Source organism: Scyliorhinus torazame, chromosome 12 (assembly GCF_047496885.1).
Source record: "Scyliorhinus torazame isolate Kashiwa2021f chromosome 12, sScyTor2.1, whole genome shotgun sequence".
Classification (NCBI taxonomy): Eukaryota; Metazoa; Chordata; class Chondrichthyes; order Carcharhiniformes; family Scyliorhinidae; genus Scyliorhinus; species Scyliorhinus torazame.
In genome coordinates, this window is record NC_092718.1 from 214,606,275 (window position 1) to 214,634,270 (window position 27,996).

General features: G+C 45.6%; 1 protein-coding gene across 4 annotated transcripts in view; it reads left to right on the forward strand.

Moving 5' to 3' along the window:
• vmp1 (vacuole membrane protein 1) overlaps positions 1–27,996 on the forward strand; it is a 220,893-nt gene that overhangs the window by 160,576 nt on the left and 32,321 nt on the right. For all 4 annotated transcript variants that reach the window (XM_072469916.1, XM_072469917.1, XM_072469919.1 and 1 more), the window contains exons 8-9: positions 9,739–9,819; positions 11,031–11,147. In XM_072469916.1, the coding sequence (XP_072326017.1) occupies positions 9,739–9,819; positions 11,031–11,147 (198 nt within the window). The remainder of the gene's footprint in view (positions 1–9,738; positions 9,820–11,030; positions 11,148–27,996) is intronic.

Genomic DNA, 27,996 nt, shown 5'->3' on the forward strand with positions numbered 1-27,996 from the left:
TGAGTAGATGGGAGTTAAAATACAGACCCAGGGGCAGCATGGTGGCGCAGTGGTTAGCACTGCTTCCTCTCGGCAGCGAGGTCCCAGGTCTGGGTCACTGTCCGTGTGGAGTTTGCACATTCTCCCCATGTTTGTGTTGGTTTCGCCCCCACAGCACAGGGTAGGTGGATTGGCCATGTTAAATTGCCCTTTTAATTGTAAAAAATTAATTGGCTACACTAAATTTAATTTTTAAAAAATACAGACCCATCATGATCTCATTAAATGGCAGAGCAGACATGAGGAACAATAGCTTATTTCTGCCCTGCATTCCAAGCTTCCTAATCCTGGACTGAACAGGTTTTCACATTCTCACACAATCTATACATGTTGCCTGTTAAAGTTAATTCCTCCATCCCCTTTTCAGAAATGAATATAAAATCTGGAGGGAACGAAAATGAGGTGTCATCCTTTTGTTGAGACCATTATTTTCTCACTAATGACAATCTTTGGCCCTGACTAGAAGTCCCACACATCTCCGCTCCCAGTAAATGCTGAGAATAAATAAAATATCCTATCCAAGCTGCAATTCCCAGATAAATATCAGCCAGTGCTCTGGGAGGTATTTACAGAACAAAATCCTTCAACTAAAACTTTACCTTAAATTCTCTCAAGGCCTAAGCAGCAGAGCAGCATGATCCTATGGCAGGAAAGAAGTAGGACCTGGAAATCTGGTCCTGAGGCCGGACAGGCAAACACTGCAACCCTTCTGACACCTGCCCGCAGCCACACTTTGAAAAACCATGGATTAGGGAACACAGTTTAAAACGGAGATGAGGAGAATTTTTTTCTCTGAGAGTCGTGAATCTGCAGAATTCTCTCTCTCTCAGAGCGATGGAGGCAGTGTCATTGAATATTTTTAAGGCAGAGGTAAATAGATTCTTGACTAACAATGGAGTCAAAGGATGTGAGGGAAGGCAGCAAAGTGGAATTGAGGCCTGAATCTGATCAGCCATGACGTTACTGAATGATGGAATGGGCTCGAGGAGCCAAATGGCCTACAGTTGCTCCTAATTTGTATGCTCATCCATAAAACTCCATTTGGCAATTAGCCGTGTTGAAATTTGGTCCCTCGCATTGTCACGGCCAGGAAAAATAAACCAGCTCACTAGCTTGCACTTGGCATTGTTGATTTTATTCTTTTTTGTTTGATTTACTGATTTGTTGCTGCATGTGTGATATGGCACCTTATTGTAGTGCTTCTGTTAATCCACCAACCAAATTCCTAGTTATGGGAAGTTTGCCCTCTTCGGTGTGTGTGTGTCTGTAAGTCGGTAAATTAGCATTTTGGAGTGTTGTTTCAGAGCAGTATATAATTTGGCTGCTACAGTTCAGGCAATTGCGGGCACAGTTCCTGATTCAGTTACAAATATTGAAAATCCTGCAAAAACTTAACATGTCAGGCAGCATCTGTGGAGAGACATACAGGGCTAATATTTTGGGCTGATGATCTCTTGCCACAGCTAATTCAGTCATATTGTACTGGATGAAGGAATTGGCAGAGGTCAAGTGCTTGGCGGAAGGGAAACACCAAGGGTTAATGACCATAGTTGCTGTCTTGCACAAGTGAACAAATTACGAAGGAATGACATTAGTCCAGGCTTGTGCCAGATCTCTAGCCTCTTCTCCAACCTAAAGAAGGTGCAGATTGATGGGAGGAGAAAATCCGGAAGAAGGATATAATTAGACTGGATCTCTCAAATTGACCTGGTCAATTTTCACTATTGTTGACCTGCAACTTATTTAATTTTCAATTGGTGATGGAGAATCATAAGAGAGTCCTTCAAAGAAGATTGTTTTCTTCCTGAAGAGAAAATGCTGGAAAAGCTCAGTAGGTCTGGCAGCATCTGGAGGGAGAGAAAAGAGCTAACGTTTCGAGTCCAGGTGACCCTTTGTTAAAACACTTTGTCATCTGGACTCAAAACCGTTAGCTCTTTTCTCTCCCTACAAATGCTGCCAGACCTGCTGAGATTGTCCAGCACCTTCTCTTTGATTTCAGATTCCAGGATCAGCAGTATTTCCTTCCCCCACTTAGTGCAGTAATTCCTCTTCTCCTTAAGGAATTGTTATGGGCGAGGCGTTTTCAGAACCCCAAAATGTATCATGGAGTTCAACCAACCTCTCCCTTTAATGTATTTGTTGCTTTTCTTAGCACACGGCTTTTTCCCTAGATGTGGGATTACAATTATGGACACGTGGGTTTTTCAACACAAAACACTGTTTATTCCATGAACTCAGCTTAACATCTTAGATAAACATTGGATCTCTTAACACCCCTTACTTCAAAGATAACTCAGAAAATATTGCAACAGTAAGTAATTCCCTAAAATGTTCCTTCAAACTTCCAAGAGACTTAACACCTTTAAACAGTATCACATCAGGTTAAAGGATATATATATTTTCTGTAGAGTGGCAGAGATATATTAGCTTGGGTGACTTCAGCTCCATCACCTTGCTTTCTTCATGCAGCTCTCTGGAAACCCACAGACACACCCACGCTGCTTTCTCAAACCTGGCTTTCTCCCTTCCAGCAGATCACAGCAAACCAGAACTTTTCAAGCTGCTGTCTCAAACTGGCTTTCTACTTTTAAACTGCTCTCAGCAAAACCAGCCAGGCACTTTCAAACTGTAAAACCAAACTAAACTGCAAAATGGCTCCACCCACTCTGACATCACTGTTTTCTTAAAGGTACATTGCTTAAACATCCAGTTCTTAAAGGCACTCTCGCATAACAGCATAATTTCACTGCCAGGGTATAGTTACATTCCAGAAATCCCATGTTGTCAATTTTCCCACTATTTATGTTTCTCTCTCGCTGGCTCTCTCTCTCTTTCGCTGGCTCTCTCTCTCTCTCTCTTTCACCCTCGCTCGCTCTCTTTCTCTCCCTCGCTTGCTCTCTTTCTCTCCCTCGCTTGCTCTCTTTCCCTCCCTCGCTCGCTCTCTTTCTCTCCCTCGCTCGCTCTCTTTCTCTCCCTCGCTCGCTCTCTTTCTCTCCCTCGCTCGCTCTCTTTCTCTCCCTCGCTCGCTCTCTTTCTCTCCCTCGCTCGCTCTCTTTATCTCCCTCGCTCGCTCTCTTTCTCTCCCTCGCTCGCTCTCTTTCTCTCCCTCGCTCGCTCTCTTTCTCTCCCTCGCTCGCTCTCTTTCTCTCCCTCGCTCGCTCTCTTTCTCTCGCTCGCTCTCTTTCTCTCGCTCGCTCGCTCTCTCTCCCTCGCTCGCTCTCTTTCTCTCCCTCGCTCGCTCTCTTTCTCTCCCTCGCTCGCTCTCTTTCTCTCCCTCGCTCGCTCTCTTTCTCTCCCTCGCTCGCTCTCTTTCTCTCCCTCGCTCGCTCTCTTTCTCTCCCTCGCTCGCTCTCTTTCTCTCCCTCGCTCGCTCTCTTTCTCTCCCTCGCTCGCTCTCTTTCTCTCCCTCGCTCGCTCTCTTTCTCTCCCTCGCTCGCTCTCTTTCTCTCCCTCGCTCGCTCTCTTTCTCTCCCTCGCTCGCTCTCTTTCTCTCCCTCGCTCGCTCTCTTTCTCTCCCTCGCTCGCTCTCTTTCTCTCCCTCGCTCGCTCTCTTTCTCTCACTTTCGCTGGCTCTCTCACTTTGCCTCTCTCTTGCTGCCCCCCTCTCTGCCTCTCTCTCGCTGCCCCCCTCTCTCTTGCTGCTCCCCTTTCTGCCTCTCTCTCGTTGCCCCCCTCTCTGCTCTCTCTCTTGAGCAGAACCATTGGCAGAGTGTGTGCTGTTGGCTGCCTACCTGCTGCTTTGGCAGGGATGAGTGTATACTCTAAAGGAGGGAGGGGAAAATATTTGTTAGGAGTTGGGGAAAGAAAGAAGAGGAAGAAAAATTATAGATAGGAAACATCTGTGTTGAGATATACAAAGAACGTAAATTCCCCAAGAACAGCTTCACAGTTGCAGTTGAACACCTGCGAACAAAGATGGGCCAGATTTTGCAGTTTAAAGACATTTTTAGACTCCAAACAATAGAAAGGAAAATGAAATGAAAATTGCTTATTGTCACAAGTAGGCTTCAAATGAAGTTACTGTGAAAAGCCCCTAGTCGCCACATTCCGGCACCTGTTCGGGGAGGCTGGTACGGGAATTGAATGCTGAAGTGAGACAACAAGAGAACTCTACTCTTTTTTTAAAAAAAACTTTTGTTTCCAATTAAGGGGCAATTTAGCGTGGCCAATTCACCTACCCTGCACATCTTTGGGTTGTTGGGATGAAACCCACGCAGACTCGGGGAGAATGCGCAAACTCGACACAGACAGTGACCTGGGGCCGGGATCTAACCTGGGTCCACGGTGCCGTGAGGCAGTAGTGCTAACCATTGTGCCACTGTGCCATCTGTAACTCTACTCTTTCCATCAAGGTTGGATAACCTTCAAGTTGTAATCTTACATAAAGTCAAAGGTGAGATAGTGAGACTGTTAATGTGAATTGAAATGATCCAAAACGTGCTGTCAGAAAATTTTCCATTGCCTGAGAAGTTTGTTCTAAGACTTGATAAATACACAGCGTGCAGATTATTACATAATTTATTCGCTTTGGTATAAATGGGAGCAACCACAGATTTTGGAATGGAACTAAATATGCTGCACAAGATTTTCTACATTTGTAATTCTGGAAAATGGAACATTCTTGGAGAAATAATCTTAAACGGTTATGATAATCTAACAGGTTTCATTTGTAGCCTGAATCTCTTGTAAAATTTATTTAGTGCAGAGTGAATATGATGATCTGAATTTATCTTTTGAGGATAAATGTTTTTGATCGGCTGATAATGAGGCATGTTCAGGGAATTAATTTCTTTCAGGGTGGAACGGTAGTACAGTGGTTAGCACTATTGTTTCACAGTGCCAGGGACCCGGTTTCAATTCCCACTTGGGTCACTGTCTGTGCGGAGTCTGCGTATTCTCCCCGTGTCTGCGTGGGTTTCCCCCGGGTGCTCCGGTTTCCTTCCGCAAGTCCCGAAAGACGTCCTGCTAGGTGAATTGGACATTTTGAATTCTCCCTTGAACCCGAACAGGCGCCGGAGTGTAACAACTAGGAGATTTTCATAGTAACTTCATTGAAGTGTTAATGTAAGCCTACTTGTGACACTAATAAAGATTATTATTATTATTGTTTATCTATTCTTTCGTGGGATGTGGGTATCACTGGCCAGCATTAAATTGCCCTTTCCTGTTACCCCTGAGAAGGTGAGCTGCCTTCACCCTCTATAGTCCATGCGACGTAGGTACAACCACTGTGCTGTTAGGGAGGGAATTCCAGGACAGTGAAGAAACGGCATTATAGTTCTAACTCAGGATAGTGTGTGACTTGGAGGTGAACGTGTAGATGGTGGTGTTCCCATGCATCTGCTGTCCTCATCCTTCTAGGTGATAGTGGTCGCGGATTTGGAAGGTGGTGTCGAAGGAGCCTTGGTGAGTTATTGCAGGGCACCTTATAAATGTACACACAGGGCAGCACGGTGGCGCAGTGGGTTAGCCCTGCTGCCTCACTGCGCTGAGGTTCCAGGTTCGATCCCGGCTCTGGGTCACTGTCCGTGTGGAGATTGCATATTCTCCCGTGTTTGCGTGGGTTTCACCCTCACAACCCAAAGATGTGCAGGGTGGGTGGATTGGCCATGCTAAATTGCCCCTTAATTGGAAAAAATTAATTGGGTACTCTAAATTTATTAAACAAAAATGTGTACACTGCTGCCACTGTGCGACAGTGAATGTTGTGGATGGAGTGCTAACTGAGCAGACTGCTTTGTCCTGGATGGTGTCGAGCTTCTTGAGTATTGTTGGAGCTGCACTCATCCAGTGGAGAGTATTCCATTACACTCTTGACTTGTGCCTTGTAGATGGTGGACAGGTTTTGCAGAGTCAGGAGATGAGTTACTCGCCACAGAATTCCCAGACTCTAACTACTCTTCGATCCACACTATTTTAATGGCGGCTTCAGTTCCGTTTCTAGTCAAAGGAAATGTCAAGATGTTCATAGTGGGAGATTCAGCAATGACTGTGCCGTTCAATGTCCAGGGGAAATGGTTTGAATCTCTCTTTTTGGAGATGGTCATTGCCTGCACTTGTGTGGAGTGGTTGTTACTTGCCACTTACCAGCCCAAACCTAAATGTTTTCAGGTCCTGCTGCACATAGACACAGTACAGTTCAGTATTTGAGGAGATGTGAATAGTGCTGAACATTGTGCAATCACCAGCAAACACCATGTCACATGACCTTCGGATGGAGGGAAGATCATTAATCCAGGAGCTAAAGATGGTTGGATCTTTCTTGCGCATGTGCTAGCATAACCATTTTACTATCTCAAAGTTATATATACTGAGTAGTGACTCAGCAAAGCCTTGCTTAGCCATCAGCAACGTATTACACACCTCTGACCAACTGGGGCACATTAGATTAGTAAATGTAGGATTGGTAACAAGGGTGGGGTTTGTGGTTTTTCATGTTCTCTTTTGGTACAGAATGATGTGCTGAAGATTATTTGCATAACTGAAATAGTTTCCATAAATGGGGGCTAAAATAGGTTTGTGCACCGAGTTTTATATTTTACATGGTAGATTTAAAATTTTTATAGATACCCAAGATGCAGTTTTGTGAATGGTTCATGCCTCTGGTTAGCAAAACAATTATTTTAAAACAGTTAAATTTAGATAATGAATTTTTGCAACTGGTGCAATATGTTGGGTTGGTTATGCTGTGCATTATGCAGATTTTTATATACAGCCTTTTCACTACCAATTTGAAGATTGATCTCGTCTGCGAGGTGTTTGGGGCGGCACAGTAGTTAGTACTGCTGCATCACAGCACCAGGGACCCATGTTCAATTCTGGCCTTGGGTGACTGTCTGTGTGGAGTGTGCACTGCCTCCCCGTGTCTGCGTGTGTTTCCTCTAGTGCTCTGGGTGCACCCTCTCCCGGTGCTCTGGTTTCCTCCCACAATCCAAAGATGTGCAGATTAGGTGGGGTTTCGGGAATAGGGTGGGCGAGTTTGCCTTGGTAGGGTGCTCTTTCTGAGGGTCGGTGCAGACTCGATGAGCTGAATGGCCTCCTTCTGCACTGAAGGAATTCTATGGTTTACTGGAGGATGAGAGATTCCAAAGAGGAAAGTAATCTCCCAGGGTAATTGACCCCAAGGTGGACATGTGCACTTCCAAGAAACATCAGGTGGAGGAGGTCTGACAGTAGGTCATCTACTCATCCCTTGTCAGATGTGATACACTTATCAATGAGTATCTGTGAAGAATATCACATAGGGTGGAATTTTCCATCCTTTTCACTGAAGTGCTGGCTGAGATGGGAAAACCAGCGTGCAGCTCAGACTGCCCAGCTGGGTTTTTGCTCCAGATAATCCAGCATTTGTTCAGAAAGGAAATGGAGGCATAACCCACGTCGTCATGCTGGTCCCCCCCCCTCCCCAAATTAGTGATGGGCAGTAACCAGTGACGTCCACATCCCAAGAATGAATTTTTAAATACACTCCGCTCACAAACATGCAGGCACACACATACTTACAATTAACATTAGAATAATAGTTGGTCCTGTATTTGGGTGTGTAAATCATCAGGTCAGTCAGGTATCTGGATTGGATATTTACAGTAAAAATGTCAGTAATCCATGGGGATGGGTGTTCATCAGAACATATTGGCTCATGCTGTAACGGACCTTCTCAGTTGAAAATCCAGCTAATGCATCGTCCGGGGACATTGTCTGTATGTAAACCACCCATCTTCACTCACTCTCTGTCACCGTCGCTCAGCTGCCCTTGCGCACGCCTTACAAATCTGAGACTTCATATCAATAAAACCATGCCTCTCTGTTCAAACAGGGGATGAAAAGCCAATTTTAATTCTAAAAGGATTTCTAAGATGGTTGCTATTTTAAAAACACACTCGTAGAATAAAGAGTTCTATATTTGAAGCCAACCAGAGCAAATATAGTAACCTTCTAATGTATGTTGTGGTTAAGTACAGAACTTATTACCAGGATAATAAGGCATTCTGCATGCTCTTGCTCTCCTTACGAAGTTCGCTATGTTGAGAGGAAGGCATATTCAGATATACGTATTTTGAAACTTACCTCCTTCCAATACTGCAATCTTTTTAAAGACTTTTAAACCCCAAGTTTGGCCTTATTTGATCGATGCCACTTTACTAATGCCATTGTCTTGATTACTCTCTCAAATCTTGGTGATATCCTGCACTCTGGGCCTGAACCTAAAAAAAAATAGTTTCGCACATCTTTGAACTTTTGTGAACATTAGAATTATACATTTTTATTTGCTGAAAGCAGTTACTTTCGAAGGATAGTTATAAACTTCCAAAGGACAGCGGGGAATATGCTTTTCCAGTTCCTTCAGTCAGTTTGCTGCTGTGTTTGAGTGTGTTCAGTACTGGCAATGCATGACCCAGAATTTGTTTTTGAAAAGGAAAACATTTTCAACAAACTGTCTTTTTTGGTTGCCCAGATTTCTTCGTAAAATATAACCAACAATGCTGCACAATCCTTGTGTTTAAATATATTATGAAGAAAATCTTCAGATTCCAGATAGTTATTAAATTAATTGAATATTGGAGCTTTCAAGTAATTTATCCCAATAGTCAGTATAATTTGAACCACAGAAATGAAAAACATACAAATTGGGAGGAATGAAAATCCTTCAAGTAATGATTGTGAGAGGTCAGTGAAACTCAGAATGCGAGTGCTGGAGAGAAGGGAGAAAGTTAATTTACTGTTGGCCTCTCATACTGAATTAAAAGACAAGTCCGGATAGGTGGATTGGCCACGCTAAATTGTACCCTTAATTGGAAAAAATTAATTGGGTACTCTTACATTTTAAAAAAAGGACAAGTCCATTACTCAAGAAAAATGGCTAATTAGTAAATGCTGAGCATTTTTGAGAAAATGGTTTAGCATTTTCATGTGGTCGAAAATCTTATATATAGCTCACATTACCAAAATAAATTGATTTACATTGAGCTTGTGTATAAAGTACATACAAAAGTTTCCAGATGTCATTAACGACAGTAATTGAATTCCCGTGCAGATTTTTAGTTTGAGGTGTTCACTTGGGTAAAGTAAATTCTATTGTAGCATTTGGCACCTCCAGCTGTTTTTTTGGGGGCAGAAGAGAGAACTATTGTATAGGTGCTAATGTACGACAGACACTGGTTTTGAAATGTTAACTTTGTTTCGCTCCACAGATGCCTGATCAGCTGAGTTTTCCAACATGTTTTGTTTTTATTACTACAGACACTGGTCTTTGTATGTATTGAGCAAGTGTTAGATCAAAGTTAGAGTACTTGCTGCATCATGCTGTGCATCCTCTGTTCAGAAACTAGAATGGCCTTGGCTCATGTCGAGTATTATAGCAAAGCATCATTCCTAGACAATATTTAATGGAAGGCTACAGGTGAAAAAATTGCTGCTTCTCACAAAACTAAAATCTCCTAAATGAGTTTCTAATGATGTACCCACAAGCTTCAGATGTTGCATTGCTCCAGGTTGAGACCGATTGGTGTTTGTCGTACATCTCTTGGCTGAAGCGTACTCCGAAGTCTTTTTACAATCTGATCTGCAAAACTTTGCTCTAGCCGATACAAAGCAATTAAGACTCTGCTTTGTCACTGAAGCAGTGTACCAGCATTATAATGTTAGAGATCACTATTTTAAGATTTTTCCTGAAGATTTATTCTGTTCTTCCTTCATAAGGACCTTCCAACCCGAGCGAAGCTGGCTGTTCAGAACCTGGTGCAAAAGGTTGGGTTCTTCGGAATCTTGGCCTGTGCTTCAGTAAGTAAAAGACAACAGTTAATAAACTCAAAGATAGTGTGCAGCTGTCGAGTCGGAAGGGGAAATAAAAGGCGGTGACTCCAGTGAAAGAACAAAATGTTTATGTGGATTCTTATGCTGTCTAAGGATTTTCAGAATGCTGCACGTCCTATTAATTATTTCAAGTGCAGTGAGTGTTTGTCGGTGAATGTAACAACCATTTTACACACAGTAGCGCCCCGCAACCAAGAATGAAATGAATGATCAGTTGATCTGTTTTTGATTCTGTTGATGGAAGAGGAATGGTGAGTCTTAAGGAGAAGACCCTAGACCCTATGAGAATAGACAGACAGGATCTTTCACTTCTCAATCTGGGAGGTGACATCGTCAATGCAGAATTCTCCTGGTGCTGCACTGAAGTGTTTTCTTGGATGATAGTGAAGTGTTGGAGTGAGACTACACCTTAAAATGATAGAATAGGCTTCAGTCCTGATTTCCCACATACATAGAAACCTGGAAACTTTCACTCTGTAGCACATATCACTTGTGGTGGAGAATAAGGCGCGGGTATTAAACAGAGCATACATTTAATTTTGTTAATGAATTTTCTTACCATAGCAGTTGCTCTCTTTCATCATGGAATTTGCAATTCATGAAACTCAATTTCATCTAGTGATGGAGCTTACAATTGTGCTGGTTAATTTTCAAAAATAATTTATGGGAAGAACGCTATCTTGCGATCAGTGCCAGGTGGCCTACTCCTCGTTCTTATGAGTGCTGTTTCTGAAAACTGGTTATAAACATACTCTCTTTATTGATATTTGAGATATTGAAGGCCCTGTCTGCCTATTACCATGTCAAGCATTTTAAGAGCATCAAGGCCTCCCTGTCCTTTAATCCTCCCTCCACAAACAACATCAAAAACAGATAAACTGATTCAAGTTTCACCATTTGCTTGGAGGGCGATGGTGTAACATTGCTGTTCACAACAACGAGAAAGAGCAGCTGCACGAAAAAGGTGAATGACACTTGAGCTGGAGTCGGCATTGCCTGTGTACAAAATGGATGTTAGCCCTATTATAGCTAAAGCTATATTTTATTGGTTGTTGTAGATGGCGTATAAAAGATATTTTTTACAGCAGTCTGATTAAATTCAAGTTCTGCACAGATCAATCCATTTTTTTCCTATGTTCATTTTTTTTTTGTTAAATGTTATCCTGGATGTGTTGTAGATTCCCAATCCCCTCTTTGACCTGGCTGGAATAACATGTGGACACTTCCTCGTTCCATTCTGGACCTTCTTTGGTGCAACACTTATTGGAAAAGCTATTGTGAAAATGCACATCCAGGCAAGTGAAAATAACCTGTTAACCTAGCCAAACAGCATATTTCTCTGAGATGTCATCTAATTTTGGAGACAACTGAATTGTACGCTCTCCTTAAGATTCAATGTTTAGATCTGAGCAGGTTGAGTGTGTGTAAACACTATCCTTTAACATGGGTGGAAACTTCAATTTTGTTCAACTTCAGCTACTAAACATTGTAATAAATACCAGCAAGATACCATGTCCAATAATAATAGAATGTGCTTTGAAAAATTGGTATAAAATGCTGGAGTTGATCTTGTCAGGACTGTTGTTTACAATGTTTAGAACATTTCTACCTCCGTTTGAATGACCTATTCCAACAATTTTCCTTTTCTCCTCCAATGTCCTTTTTTTACACTGATTAATAATTAGAAAGGAAAGTGAGGGCCAGGGCAGCACGTGGCGCAGTGGTTAGCACTGGGACTGCGACGCTGAGGACCTGGGTTCGAATTCCGGCCCTGGGTCACTGTCCGTGTGGAGTTTGCACATTCTCCCCGTGTCTGCGTGGGTTTCACCCCCACAACCCAAAGATGTGCAGGTTAGGTGGATTGGCCACGCTAAATTGCCCTTTAATTGGAAAAAATATATATAATTGGGTCGTCTAAATTAAATTTAAAAAAAGGAAAGTGAGGGCCAGTTGCTAAAAGATGGGTCAAAAAAGATGTTTACTCTGCGGAGCATGCTAATGGAGTGGGGTAAAAATTTCACCCACTGTGTATGGTTCCCTGAAATGGGATTTCTCCTGTAATAAAGGCCAATGTTTTAAAATTATTTGGAATTATATAGGTAAGTATGTAACTGGTATCCACCTGTAAGGTTGTTGCGTCTTTTTTAAAAAGCTGGAAGATCTTAAAGAGGCAGTGTCACACTTGGAGATTTAAAAGCTCAAAGTCCTAATCTCAAATACTGCTGATTTGCCTCATGGGACATTGATGGTGCAGCAGATTTTAACCTTTTATGGTGTATATGTGACTGTATACATTGTGCTTTGCACCACGTGGAGTGCTCACCTGAAGAGATCTACAAAAGGTATTGACAACGTAGATGTAGAGCAGATGCTTCCTCTTGTGGGGCATTCTAGAGAGAGAGGTCATAGTATTAGGATATGGGGTAGCCGATTTAAAACAGATGAGGAGAAATTACTTCTCTCATAAATCCAGAGTGCAGTGGATGCCAGAAAATTGAGTAAATTTAAGGAGAGGATAAACAGATTTCTAAAATTAGTCATGAGTTGAAGGATTAGTGGGCAGCATGGTAGCATAGCGGTTAGCACAGTTGCTTCACTGCTCCAGGGTCCCAGGTTCGATTCCCAGCTTGGGTCACTGTGTGGAGTCTGCACGTTCTCCCCATTCTTCCCATGTCTGCGTGGGTTTCCTCCGGGTGCTCCGGTTTCCTCCCACAGTCCAAAGATGTGCAGATTAGGTGGATTGGCCATGCTAAATTGCCCTTAGTGTCCAAAAAGGTTAGGTGGGGTTACTGAGTTACGGGAATAAAGGGGATGATGGGGTGGAGGCGTGGGGCTCAAGTAGGGTGCTCTTTCCAAGGGCCAGTACAGACTCAAGGGGCTGAATGGCCTCCTGCACTAAATTCTATGATTAATGGGTAGTAAAGTAAAGTTGAGGCCGAGATGAGATCAGCCATGATGGGGTGGCATAGTGGTTAGCACTGCTCCCTCACAGTTCCAGGGACCCAAGTTCAATTCCGGCCTTGGCCAACTGTCTGTGGAGTTTGCACTCGTGGGTTTCCTCTGGGTTACTCCGGTTTCCTCCCACAATCCAAAGATATGCAGGTTAGGTGGATTGGCCATGCTAAATTGCCCCTTAATGTCCAAAAAGGTTAGGTGGGATTACTGGGTTACGGGGATAGTGTGGAGGTGTGGCCTTAAGTAGGGTGCTCTTTCCAAGGTGTGGGCTTAAGTAGGGTGCTCTTTCCAAGGTGTGGGCTTAAGTAGGGTGCTCTTTCCAAGGGCCTGTGCAGACTCGATGGGCCAAATGGCCTCCTTCTGCACTGTAAATTCTATGATTTGATCCAGACAAATTGTTCAAAAACTGTAGGAGATTTAAAAATTGGAAAGCTTAAGAGTTTAAGGCTGTAGAATAAGTTGACAGACAGACCATGTTTTATGTTTTTTCTGATTAGTTCAATTGTTCCAAGAGATTGGTCTAAGTAAAACTGAAGTCTTGTGCTGTACCAAAGTGGGTTAAATGTTGATGGCATCCTTATTACATAATAAGTGAAGTGACAGGAGGTATTCTGTAACAAAATCATGCCGGGGTTTTTAGCACCTGAAGGGTTAAGATAACTTGTGTAATCATTCAGCCATTTTGAAATATGCAAACATGCTGAGGCTCACATTGCATCAACTTTCTCACTCCTCTCTCACAATATTACTGAGTACTCCCACGCAATAAATCTTGCTCAATTTATTGCACGCTTTTGATTTCAGTTTAGTAAGGAAGATGTAATTTGCTGATTACATGATCTGTCCTTAGAAATAACTTGCATAGTCTCACAAGTTAGCTGATTTTGGCCTTGGTGGATGTTGAGTTGCCGCAATATGCCTCAAACTCCCGAAGCAGGTTTCTTCTTCCTGATTCAGTGATCTCTCCTCTATAAAATATATGCATTTGAATATTGAAGCAGGATAGTGCTGAGCAATCCACGGTAATCTCCCATTCATCATCTGCGGATGAATAGTCTGAAGATTCTACTTGTGCCCTAGCATCAGGAGAGTTTAAAATATGTGAGGGGCAAGGGCGGGCAGTAAAATAAGTTAGTCCTGAACCTTAAACAGGCTTTAGATGTACTCAGTTATGTAGATGACATGTTATGGTGGTCAAATGAGCCTGCGTGCCTGCACCCTGGGTTGGGAAATTATACATGGCTCTGGTGGATCTATGGACAGAATTTAATGCTTCCCCCATTAGCAAATTTTTCAGCAGGGGGAGCATGAAATTGCATGGACGGGATTCCCTCCGGATGCCGTCCCGTCCCATCCACATAGCGATTTTATGCTGAGGAGGGGAAGGCCTTGGACAGGAAGCTCACCCTTGCCCAATTGAGGCCCATAAATTGGCCACTTAAGGGCCAATTCCACTCCGCCTCAATTATAAGCGATTATTATTATTATTTATTGGGCTGGTGAGAAAATTGAACCTCCATTGGGGAAGGCCAAAAAATCATTTTGTCCTGTGAATATTGTGATTTAAACAATACAGTATTTATTGTTTTGCAACCCTGCTTTTATAATTTCCATCAGTACCCTGTACTCGTAAGGGTTAAAGATGATGGGCACGATTGAACGGCCACGCTGTGCCCAAAAAGCAGCTCCACGCCGATAGAAGCTGGGAGAGCCTGCTCCAGGATCCACCCGGCTTGCAACGCCTCGCGAGATCTAGCAAAATGTTGCGATATAAATCCCGACCATTTGGGTGGGATCACTTTGAGGCAAATCTGCATATTAAAGCGAGGCAGCTAGTCTCACTTTAATGTGCAGTTTCGCGAGGTATCCAAGGTGTTAGGATCTATCCCCTTCGCCTCGGAGACCTTGGGTGAGCGCCGTTCAGTAATGATATCCACAAACCAGGATTTAACTAAGTGGGAACAAAGTCCCATAGCGAACACGTTTAGCTGCATGTTTCCCGGTGCCCTCAGCACTGAGAAACACACGTTATCAACAAACCAGGACTAGATGGAACAGTACTCGTGGGGTCTCCCAAGCAATCGGTGGCCCCCAGGTGTTATGCCCTTTGGGCAGGGTGGTACCCTGGGACTGGTGCCACTTGGGTGTCAGCCTGGCACTGTCCAGGTGACACTGCCAGATGCCAATTGCTGCCAAGGTGTCAAGCTGGCATTTTTTGCGCAGTGGCGATCGGGCCACGGGTACTCTGTGCTGGTATTGTGGGTGGGGGAACCCTCCCATTGTTTGTTGGGGCTTGAGGTGTGGGGGGGGGGAAGTGTCGGGGTTCATTGTGGGGCTTCAGAGATCGGGACTCTATTTAAAAATGGCGTCCTGATCTCTCGCTACACTGAGGAATTCCGGCGAGCTGAGCTCCTCAGTGCACAAAACAGGGCTATGTGCAGCCTCGGCTGCGCTTTCCACACTGAGGCTCCCTATCTAACCTGGGTGCTGTTTATAACGTGTGTTTCGAGGGCATCGGGAAACGTGTAGCTAAACGTGTTCGCTGTGGAACTTTGTTCCCACTTAGTTAAATCCTGCCCGATGTGTCACGGAGAAGTGCTAGCAGATGGATTCCATACGAAAGTAGGTCAAAGTTGACTATTTTGAATCACTCAGGTGGTAATGTAATACTCACTGCTCTATTATTTGTTCCTCCGAAACTGGGCTTGCCCGATATTTGATCCAAAGAGGCTTTCAACTATGGCTGTTTAGTACTAAGTAATTATGCATTGAAGGATAAAACCACACCCAGAAGGAAACTGTTGTTTAGTAACTGGTTCTAAACCGAACAAATGTTTATTTTTAAAGCAAAAAAACCAGATATAATGATGCGATTATTGTGACGGCAAATATTATGTGATTTTAGGAAATGTGCTTTATAAAAAAATAATTGTAATTACATACTAGAGTTCAATTTAGCACATATGTGGTGGGTAAGTGCCACCTTCTCCTGGTTGCATGGCCAAATCTTGAATGATTAGCTGATTTTCAAGTTCAGTATTTGGGATTTTTCTGATGACTGGGTTTCCTGCCCCACCGCCTATGGGGAAAGCATTCCCACAAATCACAGCAGCCCCACAGCTATTTAACACTGAGGAATGTTAATTGGCTGGAGATTAGACTTCTCGGGCAGAGGTCTCACCTCACAGTGGCTGGTAACTCTGTAGTCCTAGCAGCCGCTTGGCAGCAGTGGCCAAGCAGTTCCCAAATTCAAAGTCCCGAAGTCCAGGAGCAGGTAAGTGAAGGGTTGTCTCATGGCAGGGAGAAGTGGTGAGGCCTAAGGGGGATGTGAGTGCCTTGATGGAGATGATGGGGAATGGGCACTCGATGTGGAAAGGTGACCCTTGAGGGAGGCACCCCCCACTTCCCACCCGAGGCCCAAGTGAGGTAACTTGTTGGGTGTTCTGCACCCGCCCCTGAACTCCTCTCATCAGCCTCTAAACTGAAGATTATAGAATCATTACAGTGCAGGAGGAAGCCATTCAGCCCATCGAGTCCGCACCCTCTGAAAGGGCACCCTACCTAGGCCCACGCTCCTACCCTATCTCCGTAACCCAGTAGCCTCAGCTAACCTTTTGGGCACTAAGGCACAATTTAGCATGGCCAATCCACCTAACCTGCACATCTTTGGACTGGGATGGGAAGGGCTTCAATTAGGGCAAGGTCAAGCAGGCTGCCCTAGGCCTCGCCCATCACACGTAAAATTGCAGACTGGTTGGGGTGGGCAGGACGGTAGTGGAAAAGCCACCTGGGATATTTTGTGGACTGCACCACTTGCAAACGTGTCAACAGGGACTGTAAAATTCTACACTGAATTTCCAAAATGAGTAAGTACCTGGCTTTGTTCAACTTATTTCTATTCTATTTCTTATTTATAGATCATTCAATTTGGCCTTGCCTGGAGGTGAATATTGTGCGCTAACTTTGGCATTAGTTTATGAAACAGTCGCAGGTTATTTTAGGTTTGAAATGAGACATTGTATTTTCTTTTTTTAAATTTTCCAATTAAGGGGCAATTTAGCGTGGCCAATCCACCTATCCTGCACATCTTTGGGTTGTGGGGTTGAGACCCACGCAGACACGGGTGAATGTGCGAACTCCACACGGACAGTGACCTGGGGCCGGGATTGAACCCTGGTCCTCGGTGCCGTGCAGCAACAATGCTAACAACTGCGCCACCGTGCTGCCCCCACATTGCATTTTCTAACTTGTGGAAAGGTGAATTACTTTAAAGACCAATTATTTACAGGGTGGAATATAAACTGTTCAATAGGTTCTGAGATTGCAATTTTGACCTGCTCAGTTTAGATTATTGGGCAGTAAGAGTGTGGTATAGTGGTTGTAAAATCCCAGGGTAAGTCTTAAATGGTTGCAGATCATGTTGCAGGACTAGAAAAGGGTTGGTTCCTTTTTTTTTTTTTTTAAAGAATCAACTTTTTAATTAAGTTTTTTAAAAATGTTTCAGAAGTCACTTTCTCAAAATCATCTTTGCTTTACTAATAACAGTGACTGTAGGCTGAATAATTGAGGATCACAGAAGTATTAACAAGACCCTCCTAATCCAACGCATAAACTTGTTTTTGGTTATCTCAACAGATTTTATTTTCTAAACTTTATTTCTTTATAACCCAGCATACAACTGAGGGAATGACTTGGGCAGCTGGATAGTAGGACTCTTGATCTGTGTCAAGAGGCCCCCGTGAGCTGATGACTTGAGTTTGTTTATGGGCTTCCATGATGCTGTTTGTTGCTTTGGGTTGTGCAGGAGCAATCTGGAGTGGCTATCCTTGATTTTGTATCTCTTCATCCCTGTGGAAAGTCCCTAATTCTCTCCTTTTATCTGCAACCCCCACTTTCGACTAACCTTTAAAGTAAAATTCTCCTGGTGAAGTAAATCTGACACCAGCACCCCACCTATATGAAGGCTAATTAGGAATAACATTTTATGAATAAGACCATGATATTTAAGTATAGAATAAATTAAAATTACCGTTGCAAATATTGGTTTGAAAAATGGAACGGCAACTTATTATCTAAATGGAAAGAAACTTCAAAGTGTTTTGGTGCAGAAGGATCTGGGTGTCCTCGTGCATGGATCACAGGAAGCGAGCATGCAGCTAATAAGGAACGCAAATAGAATTTTGGTCTTTATTGCTGAAGGAATAGAGTATAAAAGTAGGGAAGTGTTGCTGCAAACTGTACAAGACATTGGTGAGACCACACCTGGAGTACACACCTGGTTTGGTCCCCTTATTTGAGGAGGGATGTAGTCAGTCAAATGTGGGGGTGGCAGTTAGGAGGAGGTTCATTAGATTGATTCCAGAGATTTAGGGGTTGTCTTATGATGGGAGATTGAGCAGTTTAGGCCTATACACTCAGGTTCAGAAGAATTAGTGGAGATCTAATTGAGGTATATAAGATGATAAAAGGTATTGACAAAGCAGATGTAGTGTGGATGCTTCCTCTTAATAATAATCTTTATTATTGTCACAAGTAGGCTTACATTAACACTGCAATGAAGTTACTGTGAAAAGCTCCTATTCGCCACATTCTGGCGCCTGTTCGGGTACACGAGGGAGAATTCAGAATGCGCAGTTCACCTAACCAGCATGTCTTTCGGGACTTATGGGAGGAAACCGGAGCGCCCGGAGGAAACCCACGCAGACCTAGGGAGAATGTGCAGACTTCGTACAGACAGTGACCAAAGCGGGAAACCTGGGACCCTGGTGCTGTGAAGCAACAGTGCTAACCACTTTGCTACCGTGGCGCCCTTGTGGCATCCTAGAAAGAAGGGTCATAGTATTAGGATAAGGGGTAGCAGATTTAAAACCGATGAGGAGAAATTACTTCTCAAAGGGTCGTGGATCTGTAAAATCACTACCCAGTGTGCGGTGGATGCCAGAAAGTTGAGTAAATTTAAGGAAAGTATAGGCAGATTTTTAAAATTAGTAATGAGTTGAAGGATTATGGAGAGCGGGTAGGAAAGTCTACATGTAATTAATTGCAAGAAATAACTCACAATTATGTAACATCTTTCACATTGTTTCCAGATGTTCTAAACATTTCACATCTAATTCTGTGCACTTGAAATGGAGTTTGTTATAAATCTGGAAAACAAGGTGGCTATTTTGTACTGTATCACGAACAGTAACTAATTGTTCAAGTTTGGACATGTTAATCAATAGATAGTTGTTGGTTAGGACACCTGGAGAACTCCTCTGCTCTTCAAATAGTGCCATGGGATCTCTTGCATCTACCTGAATCAGCCTTGATATAATATCTAATTCGAAAATAGCACCTCTCAACATCACTAGAAATACGAGTTCAGGCCCATTCCAAAAGCTTCAACACATGTTCTAGACTGACACTGCAGTACTGAGGGAGTGCTGCATTGTCAAAGCTGCCATCCTTCAGGTGTGACTCTCATGCATGTACTTGTTCCTGTGTCATTGTTCAAAGAGCAAGGGAGTTCTTCAGATATTCAAACCAATACTCATCCTTCAAAAATCACATCCAAAGCTGATTATCTGGCCATTTGCCTCCTTACTATTTGTAAGGCCTTGCCGTATGCAATGTTGTCTGCCATGTCTCTGAATGTTATGCTAATGACTACCTTGAAAAGTACATCATTTGGGACACCTTGAGGTCACAAATGGCATAATATGAATGGAAGTTCTTTCTTCTTGCCACTAAGTCAAGCTGAAACCCCTAGCCTGTTTCACTATTGCCTATCAGAGTCACGTATTCCTAACTTGTGTGCTGTGCTGAAAGTACAGATTATTCTTTTTTCCTCTGTGCATGTTATAGAAATGTAATTTGGATTACCTACAGACTAGAAACAAATGGGAAAGTGTAAGCAAAACCGAATTGGGTAGCCTGCCAAAGGATGATTTGACCTCTACTCACTAAGGTCCAACATAATCATGTTTTTGTTTATTGCTACTGCACAGTAAAAAGTCTTCTGTTTGATTCTTTTAAACCAATGTAATTTTGTCTCTGGAAACTATCTTGAATCTCCCAGTATGTAATCCCAGCAAACCGTAAGAAGCACTGCGGGTTCAATTGCTGTTGCTTCGTAAATATAAATGCTGATGGATAACTGGGGGTGATTGAGGCCTTATCAGAAAGTTCAGAATCGGGGCCTTGTGATGTGAGTGTGGGAGTGGCTGCCTTTTCACAGGCTGCGGCTTGACTCATCTTTTAATGCATCTTTTCAACCCAATGCACATTTCGTATTTGTCTTTTCTCGGGTGCATGGCTTGTGCTATGCCCGAGAAATGTTTGATCAGTGTTCTTGCAAGAGCCGAGATAAGATGCAAAAATCATCATTTGTCTGTGTTGGCCGGAGTAGGCTGGGGTGGGGCCCTGCTTTCAATGGCGCAGTTGCCATTGAGCGGGCTCCTGCCTTGGCAGTGCTGTGTGCATCGGATGACTGCCAACGGAGTTCAGTCCTGGCTGAAGGTCTCTGCTCTGAGGGGCAGGTTGTCCGGACTCACCTCCAAGAATTGCAGGGACTTTTATGGAGACGCACAAAGATGCTCCCTTGAGAGAGCACTTTCCCTGGCAGAGGCTGGTTTCCACTCTGTCAATTTCCCGCTGCAAGGCTTGTTGTCCATTCTGAAGGTTCTGGAAAAGGAGAGGGGGGCTGAGAGGGGCACCCCACTGAGCCTGGTACCCAATGTGAGGTGTGGAAGAGCTCCCGGGTGAGTTTGAAGGGTGTGGACCACCTGGGTGTTGGTGAGACGGCATGGTGGAAGTAATGGTGTCTCCTGCTTTGATCATTGGAATCTTTTAAAGATCCTGAGGAATGCTCAGTGAGCCTGTTTTATCCTCGGCTTTTGCTTCCTTTGTACACTCAAGAAAATGTCTTTATCCTGAGGGCTGCTCTGCAATTCAGTAGTTATCCTGGACATTGCTCCCACTTGATCAAGTTGTTGCTTATTTGATACTGTCTTTTTCCTTCAGGGGAGTGTGTATTGTGGGTGTAATGGCCTGTTGGTTATCCTGATTTAGCAAGTTCATATTTAGTTGAACATTGAAAATGGGATTTGTTCATAGTTTTAATCCTAAAAGTGATCATGCTTTATTGTGTCTTATAATCCATGTGGTTGAGAGGGGCGGGGGTTTTGTTTTCATCCCCCACCCCTGTCTGATGGTAAGATGAGTGGAGCCGAAGCAGGAGAGTCGTGGTAAGTTGAAGTCAGTAGGGTGAGTTCATCCTCACTGTGATTGAGGATCGGCCAAGCTAATCTATCTTGGGTTTTTTTTTCTTTTACCTTTATGCTTTGAATTTAGAATCTGTGTTTTTATCCTTCATCGGCCCGCACAGACTTTAAAAAAAAAAATATATATATTTTATTGAAGTTTTCAAACAGAATTTTTCCACTTTACAAATCAATATAAAAATAACACAATAGCTGATAAATACCATTATTTAAATAAAGTAGTGAGCTAACAAAGTGACAACAAAAATAAAGTTTTTTAGTGCTCCCCCCCCCCCCCCCCCCCCTCTGGGCTGCTGCTGCTGACAATCTATTTTCCCTTAACGTTCCGCGAGATAGTCAAGGAACGGTTGCCACCGCCTGGAGAACCCCTGAGCCGATCCTCTCAGCGCAAATTCCATTCGTTCCAGTTTTATGAACCCTGCCATATCGTTTATCCAGGCCTCCACGCCGGGGGGTTTCGCTTCCTTCCACATAAGTAGGATCCTTCGTCGGGCTATCAGGGACGCAAAAGCCAGAATATCGGCCTCTTTCGCCTCCTGCACTCCCGGCTCTCCCGCTACCCCAAATATCGCTAACCCCCAGTCTGACTTGACCCGGACCTTCACCACCTTTGAGATCACCCTTGCCACTCCCCTCCAGTACTCATCCCGTGCCGGACACGACCAGAACATATGTGTGTGTGGTTCGCCGGGCTTCCCAAGCACCTCCCGCACCTGTCCTCCACTCCGAAGAACCTGCTCAGTCTTGCTCCCGTCATATGTGCTCTTGTGTAGAACCTTGAATTGTATCAGGCTAAGCCTGGCACACGAGGACGAGGAATTTACCCTACTTAGGGCATCAGCCCACAGCCCCTCCTCAATCTCCTCCCCCAGCTCATCTTCCCATTTTCCCTTCAGCTCCTCTACCAGCGCCTCCCCCTCGTCTCTTATCTCCTGATGTATTTCGGACACTTTGCCCTCCCCGACCCATACCCCGGAAATCACTCTATCCTGGATCCCCTGTGTCGGGAGCAGCGGAAATTCCCTCACCTGTTGCCTCATAAACGCCCTCACTTGCATGTATCTAAAGATATTCCCCGGGGGCAACTCCTACTTTTCCTCCAGCGCTCCCAGGCTCGCGAACGTCCCGTCAATAAACAAATCTATCAATCTCCTAATTCCTGCCGGATGCCATCTCTGGAACCCTCCGTCCATCCTTCCTGGGACAAACCTATGGTTGTTCCTGATCGGGGACCACACCGAGGCACCCGTCACCCCCCTGTGTCGCCTCCCTTGCCCCCAGATCCTTAAGGTTGCTACCACCACTGGGTTTGTGGTATACCTTTTCGGGGAGAGCGGCAGCGGCGCCGTCACCAGCGCCTTTAGGCTCGTTCCCTTATAGGATGCCATCTCCAGCCTCTTCCACGCCGCCCCTCTCCCTCCCTCATCCACTTACAAACCATCGCCACGTTGGTGGCCCAATAGTAGTCGTCCAGATTCGGCAACGCCAGTCCCCCTCTGTCCCTGCTGGGCTGCAGGAACCCCCTCCTTATCCTCGGGGGTTTTCCCTGCCCACACGAAACTCATAACGCTCCTGTCTATTTTCTTGAAAAAGGCCTTGGTGATCAGAATGGGGAGACATTGAAACACGAAAAGAAACCTTGGGAGGACCATAATTTTTACCGCCTGCACTCTGCCCGCCAGTGAGAGCGGAAGCATATCCCACCTCTTGAAATCCTCCTCCATCTGCTCCACCAGCCGCTTCAGATTGAGTTTGTGTAGAGTTCCCCAGCTCCTAGCTACCTGAATCCCCAAATATCGGAAGCTCCTTTCCACTCTCCTTAATGGCAGGGCGTCTATTCCTCTTCCCTGATCCCCAGGGTGTATTACGAAAAGCTCACTCTTCCCCATATTTAGCCTATATCCTGAAAAATCTCCAAACTCTCTCAATATCTGCATAACCTCTGTCATCCCCTCTACAGGATCCGCCACATATAGCAGTAAGTCATCTGTGTAGAGTGACACTCGATGTTCCTCTCCCCCTCTAACCACCCCCCTCCATTTCTTAGAGTCTCTCAACGCTATGGCCAGTGGTTAAATTGCCACCGCGAACAGTAATGGGGACAGGGGGCACCCCTGCCTTCCCCTATGTAACCAAAAATTCTCCAATCTTTGCCGATTTGTGACTACACTTGCCTCTGGGGCCCCATATAGGAGTCTGACCCAACTGACAAACCCCTCCCTGAACCCAAACCTCCTCAACACCTCCCATAGATACTCCCACTCTACCCTATCGAATGCCTTCTCTGCATCCATCGCCACCACTATCTCTGCCTCCCCCTTCGCTGGGGGCATCATTATCACCCCCAACAGCCGTCGCACGTTGACATTCAGTTGTCTCCCCTTTACAAACCCTGTCTGGTCTTCATGCACCACCCCCGGGACACAATCCTCGATCCTCGTCGCCAGCACTTTTGCCAGCAGCTTGGCATCTACATTCAGGAGTGAGATAGGCCTAAATGACCCGCATTGCAGCGGATCTTTGTCCCGCTTCAGGATTAGTGATATTGTCGCCTCCGACATTGTCGGGGGTAAAGTCCCCCCTTCTCTGGCCTCGTTAAAGGTTCTCGCCAGCAGCGGGGCCAACAAGTCCACATATTTCCTATAAAATTCCACCGGGAACCCGTCTGGTCCCGGGGCCGTCCCTGCCTGCATGTTCCCCAGCCCTTTAGACACCTCACCCACCTCAATTGGCGCCCCCAGACCTGCCACCTCCTGCTCCTCCACCCTTGGGAACCTTAGTTGGTCCAGAAACTGTTGCTTTCCCTCCGGGGGTTGGGACCTATATAGTCTCTCATAAAAGGTCTTAAACACCTCATCTACCTTCCCTGCTCTCCGCTCCGTAGTTCCCGTTTCATCCCTGACTCCCCCAATTTCCCTCGCCGCTATCCTCTTGCGAAGTTGGTGGGCCAGCAGCCGGCTCGCCTTTTCCTCATATTCGTATCTCATCCCCTGTGCCTTCCTCCACTGTGCCTCTGCCTTTCCTATGGTCAGCAGGTCAAACTCCGTCTGAAGTCTTCGTCTCTCTCTATACAGTCCTTCGTCCGGGGCCTCTGCATATCTTTTATCCACCCTCAAAATCTCCCCCACTAATCTCTCCCTTTCTTTGCCCTCTTTTTTTTCTCCTTGTAAGCCCTAATGGAGATCAACTCTCCCCTAACTACCGCCTTCATCGCTTCCCATACTACCCCCACCTGGATCTCACCATCATCGTTGGCCTCCAGGTACCTCTCAATACATCCCCCCACCCTTCCACAGACCCTCTCATCTGCCAATAATCCCACATCCAGTTGCCAGAGTGGGCGCTGCTCCCTCTCCTTTCCTAATTCCAGATCCACCCAGTGCGGGGCATGGTCTGAAATGGCTATGGCCGAATACTCCGTTCCTGCCACCTTCGAGATCAGTGCCCTGCTCAAAACAAAGAAATCTATTCGGGAGTATACCTTGTGGACATGGGAGAAAAAGGAGAACTCTTTGGCCAACGGCCTAGCAAATCTCCACGGATCCACTCCCCCCATTTGCTCCACGAACCCCCTAAGCACCTTTGCCGCTGCCGGCCTTCTTCCGGTCCTGGATCTAGACCGATCTAGCCCTGGATCCAGCACAGTGTTGAAGTCGTCCCGTCTCTCTCCCCCCCCCCCCCCCCCCCATTACCAGGCTTCCCACCTCCAGGTCCGGGATACGTCCCAGCATTCGCTTCATAAATCCCGCGTCATCCCAGTTCGGGGCATATACATTTACCAGCACGACCTCCTTTCCCTGCAATCTACCACTCACCATCACATATCTACCCCCGTTGTCCACCTCTATATTCCTAGGCTCGAAAGACACCTGTTTCCCCACCAATATCGCCACCCCCCTATTTTTTGCGTCCAGCCCTGAGTGGAACACCTGTCTCACCCATCATTTCCTTAACCTAACCTGATCCGCCACCTTCAGATGCGTCTCCTGAAGCATGACCACATCTGCCTTCAGTCTTTTTAAGTGCGCGAACACTCAGGCCCTCTTAATCGGCCCATCTAGGCCTCTCACATTCCACGTGATCAGCCAGATTGCCCCCCCCACCCCCCCCGGTTCTGGGCCAGCCCCCCCCCCCCGTCCGGACCCCGCGCACCCACTCGTCCCCCAGGCGGCGCCCTCCTGTCTTGCCAGCTCCCACTCGCTCCCAGCAGCAGCAACCCAGTTTATCTCTTTCCCCCCCCCCCACCCCCGCGCTAGATCCGCTAGACCCCCATCTAGCATGGTTACTCCCCCCATGATGCTTCCGAAAGTCAGCTAACTCTAACTGACCCCGGCTTCCCCCGTTCTCTCCTTGACCCCCCCCTGTGCGTGGGACTCCCTTCCTGTGCCTATCCTCCCGCCATCATCTCCCTAGCGCGGGAAAACCCCCGTGCTTTCCTGGATCGGCCCCGCCCCCAATGGCGCAGCTTCCCCATCCCCCCCCTCTTAGTCCCTTTTTCCCACTGGCGCCCACATTTCTGTGCCCCCCCCCCCATCAAGAGGAGAAAAAATTCCCGTCTATCGTCTCGATACTATGAACCTCCCATTCCCCAATTTACATTTCTGTACATCAACCTCGTTGTCTTTGTCTCCCCCTCCCCCCCCCCCCCCCCCCCCCAAACACAAGTCCCTCAGTTCTGGTCCAGTTTCTCTTCTTGAATGAAGGTTCATACCTCATCCGACGTTTCAAAGTAGTAGTGCTTGCCCTGGTGCGTGACCCACAATCGCGCTGGCTGCAGCATTCCAAATTTTATTTTCTTCCTGTGAAGCACCGCCTTAGAACATAGAACATAGAACAATACAGCACAGTACAGGCCCTTCGGCCCACGATGTTGCACCGAAACAAAAGCCATCTAACCTACACTATGCCATTATCATCCATATGTTTATCCAATAAACTTTTAAATGCCCTCAATGTTGGCGGGTTCACTACTGTAGCAGGTAGGGCATTCCACGGCCTCACTACTCTTTGCGTAAAGAACCTACCTCTGACCTCTGTCCTATATCTATTACCCCTCAGTTTAAAGTTATGTCCCCTCGTGCCAGCCATTTCCATCCGCGGGAGAAGGCTCTCACTGTCCACCCTATCCAACCCCCTGATCATTTTGTATGCCTCTATTAAGTCTCCTCTTAACCTTCTTCTCTCCAACGAAAACAACCTCAAGTCCATCAGCCTTTCCTCATAAGATTTTCCCTCCATACCAGGCAACATCCTGGTAAATCTCCTCTGCACCCGCTCCAAAGCCTCCACGTCCTTCCTGTAATGCGGTGACCAGAACTGTACGCAATACTCCAAATGCGGCCGTACCAGAGTTCTGTACAGCTGCAACATGACCTCCCGACTCCGGAACCCAATCCCTCTACCAATAAAGGCCAACACTCCATAGGCCTTCTTCACAACCCTATCAACCTGGGTGGCAACTTTCAGGGATCTATGTACATGGACACCTAGATCCCTCTGCTCATCCACACTTCCAAGAACTTTACCATTAGCCAAATATTCCGCATTCCTGTTATTCCTTCCAAAGTGAATCACCTCACACTTCTCTACATTAAATTCCATTTGCCACCTCTCAGCCCAGCTCTGCAGCTTATCTATGTCCCTCTGTAACCTGCTACATCCTTCCGCACTGTCGACAACATCACCGACTTTAGTGTCGTCTGCAAATTTACTCACCCACCCTTCTGCACTCTCCTCTGGGTCATTGATAAAAATGACAAACAGCAACGGCCCCAGAACAGAACCTTGTGGTACGCCACTTGTAACTGAACTCCATTCTGAACATTTCCCATCAACCACCACCCTCTGTCTTCTTTCAGCCAGCCAATTTCTGATCCACATTTCTAAATCACCCTCAATCCCCATCCTCCGTATTTTCTGCAATAGCCTATCGTGGGGAACCTTATCAAACGCTTTACTGAAATCCATATACACCACATCAACTGCTCTACCCTCGTCTACCTGTTCAGTCACCTTCTCAAAGAACTCGATAAGGTTTGTGAGGCAAGACCTACCCTTCACAAAGCCATGCTGACTATCCCTGATCATATTATTCCTATCTAGATGATTAGAAATCTTGTCTCTTATAATCCCCTCCAAGACTTTACCCACTACAGACGTGAGGCTCACCGGTCTATAGTTGCCGGGGTTGTCTCTGCTCCCCTTTTTGAGCAAAGGGACCACATTTGCTGTCCTCCAGTCCTCTGGCACTATTCCTGTAGCCAATGATGACATAAAAATCAAAGCCAAAGGTCCAGCAATCTCTTCCCTGGCCTCCCAGAGAATCCTAGGATAAATCCCATCAGGTCCCGGGGACTTATCTATTTTCAGCCTGTCCAGAATTGCCAACACCTCTTCCCTACGTACCTCAATGCCATCTATTCTATTAGCCTGGGGCTCAGCATTCTCCTCCACAACATTATCTTTTTCCTGAGTGAATACTGACGAAAAATATTCATTTAGTATCTCGCCTATCTCTTCAGACTCCACACACAATTTCCCATCCCTGTCCTTGACTGGTCCTACTCTTTCCCTAGTCATTCGCTTATTCCTGACATACCTATAGAAAGCTTTTGGGTTTTCCTTGATCCTTCCTGCCAAATACTTCTCATGTCCCCTCCTTGCTCGTCTTAGCTCTCTCTTTAGATCCTTCCTCGCTACCTTGTAACTCTCCATCGCCCCAACCGAAACTTCACACCTCATCTTCACATAGGCCTCCTTCTTCCTCTTAACAAGAGATTCCACTTCCTTGGTAAACCACGGTTCCCTCGCTCGACGCCTTCCTCCCTGCCTGACCGGTACATACTTATCAAGAACACGCAGTAACTGATCCTTGAACAAGCCCCACTTACCCAGTGTGCCCAACACTTGCAGCCTACTTCTCCAC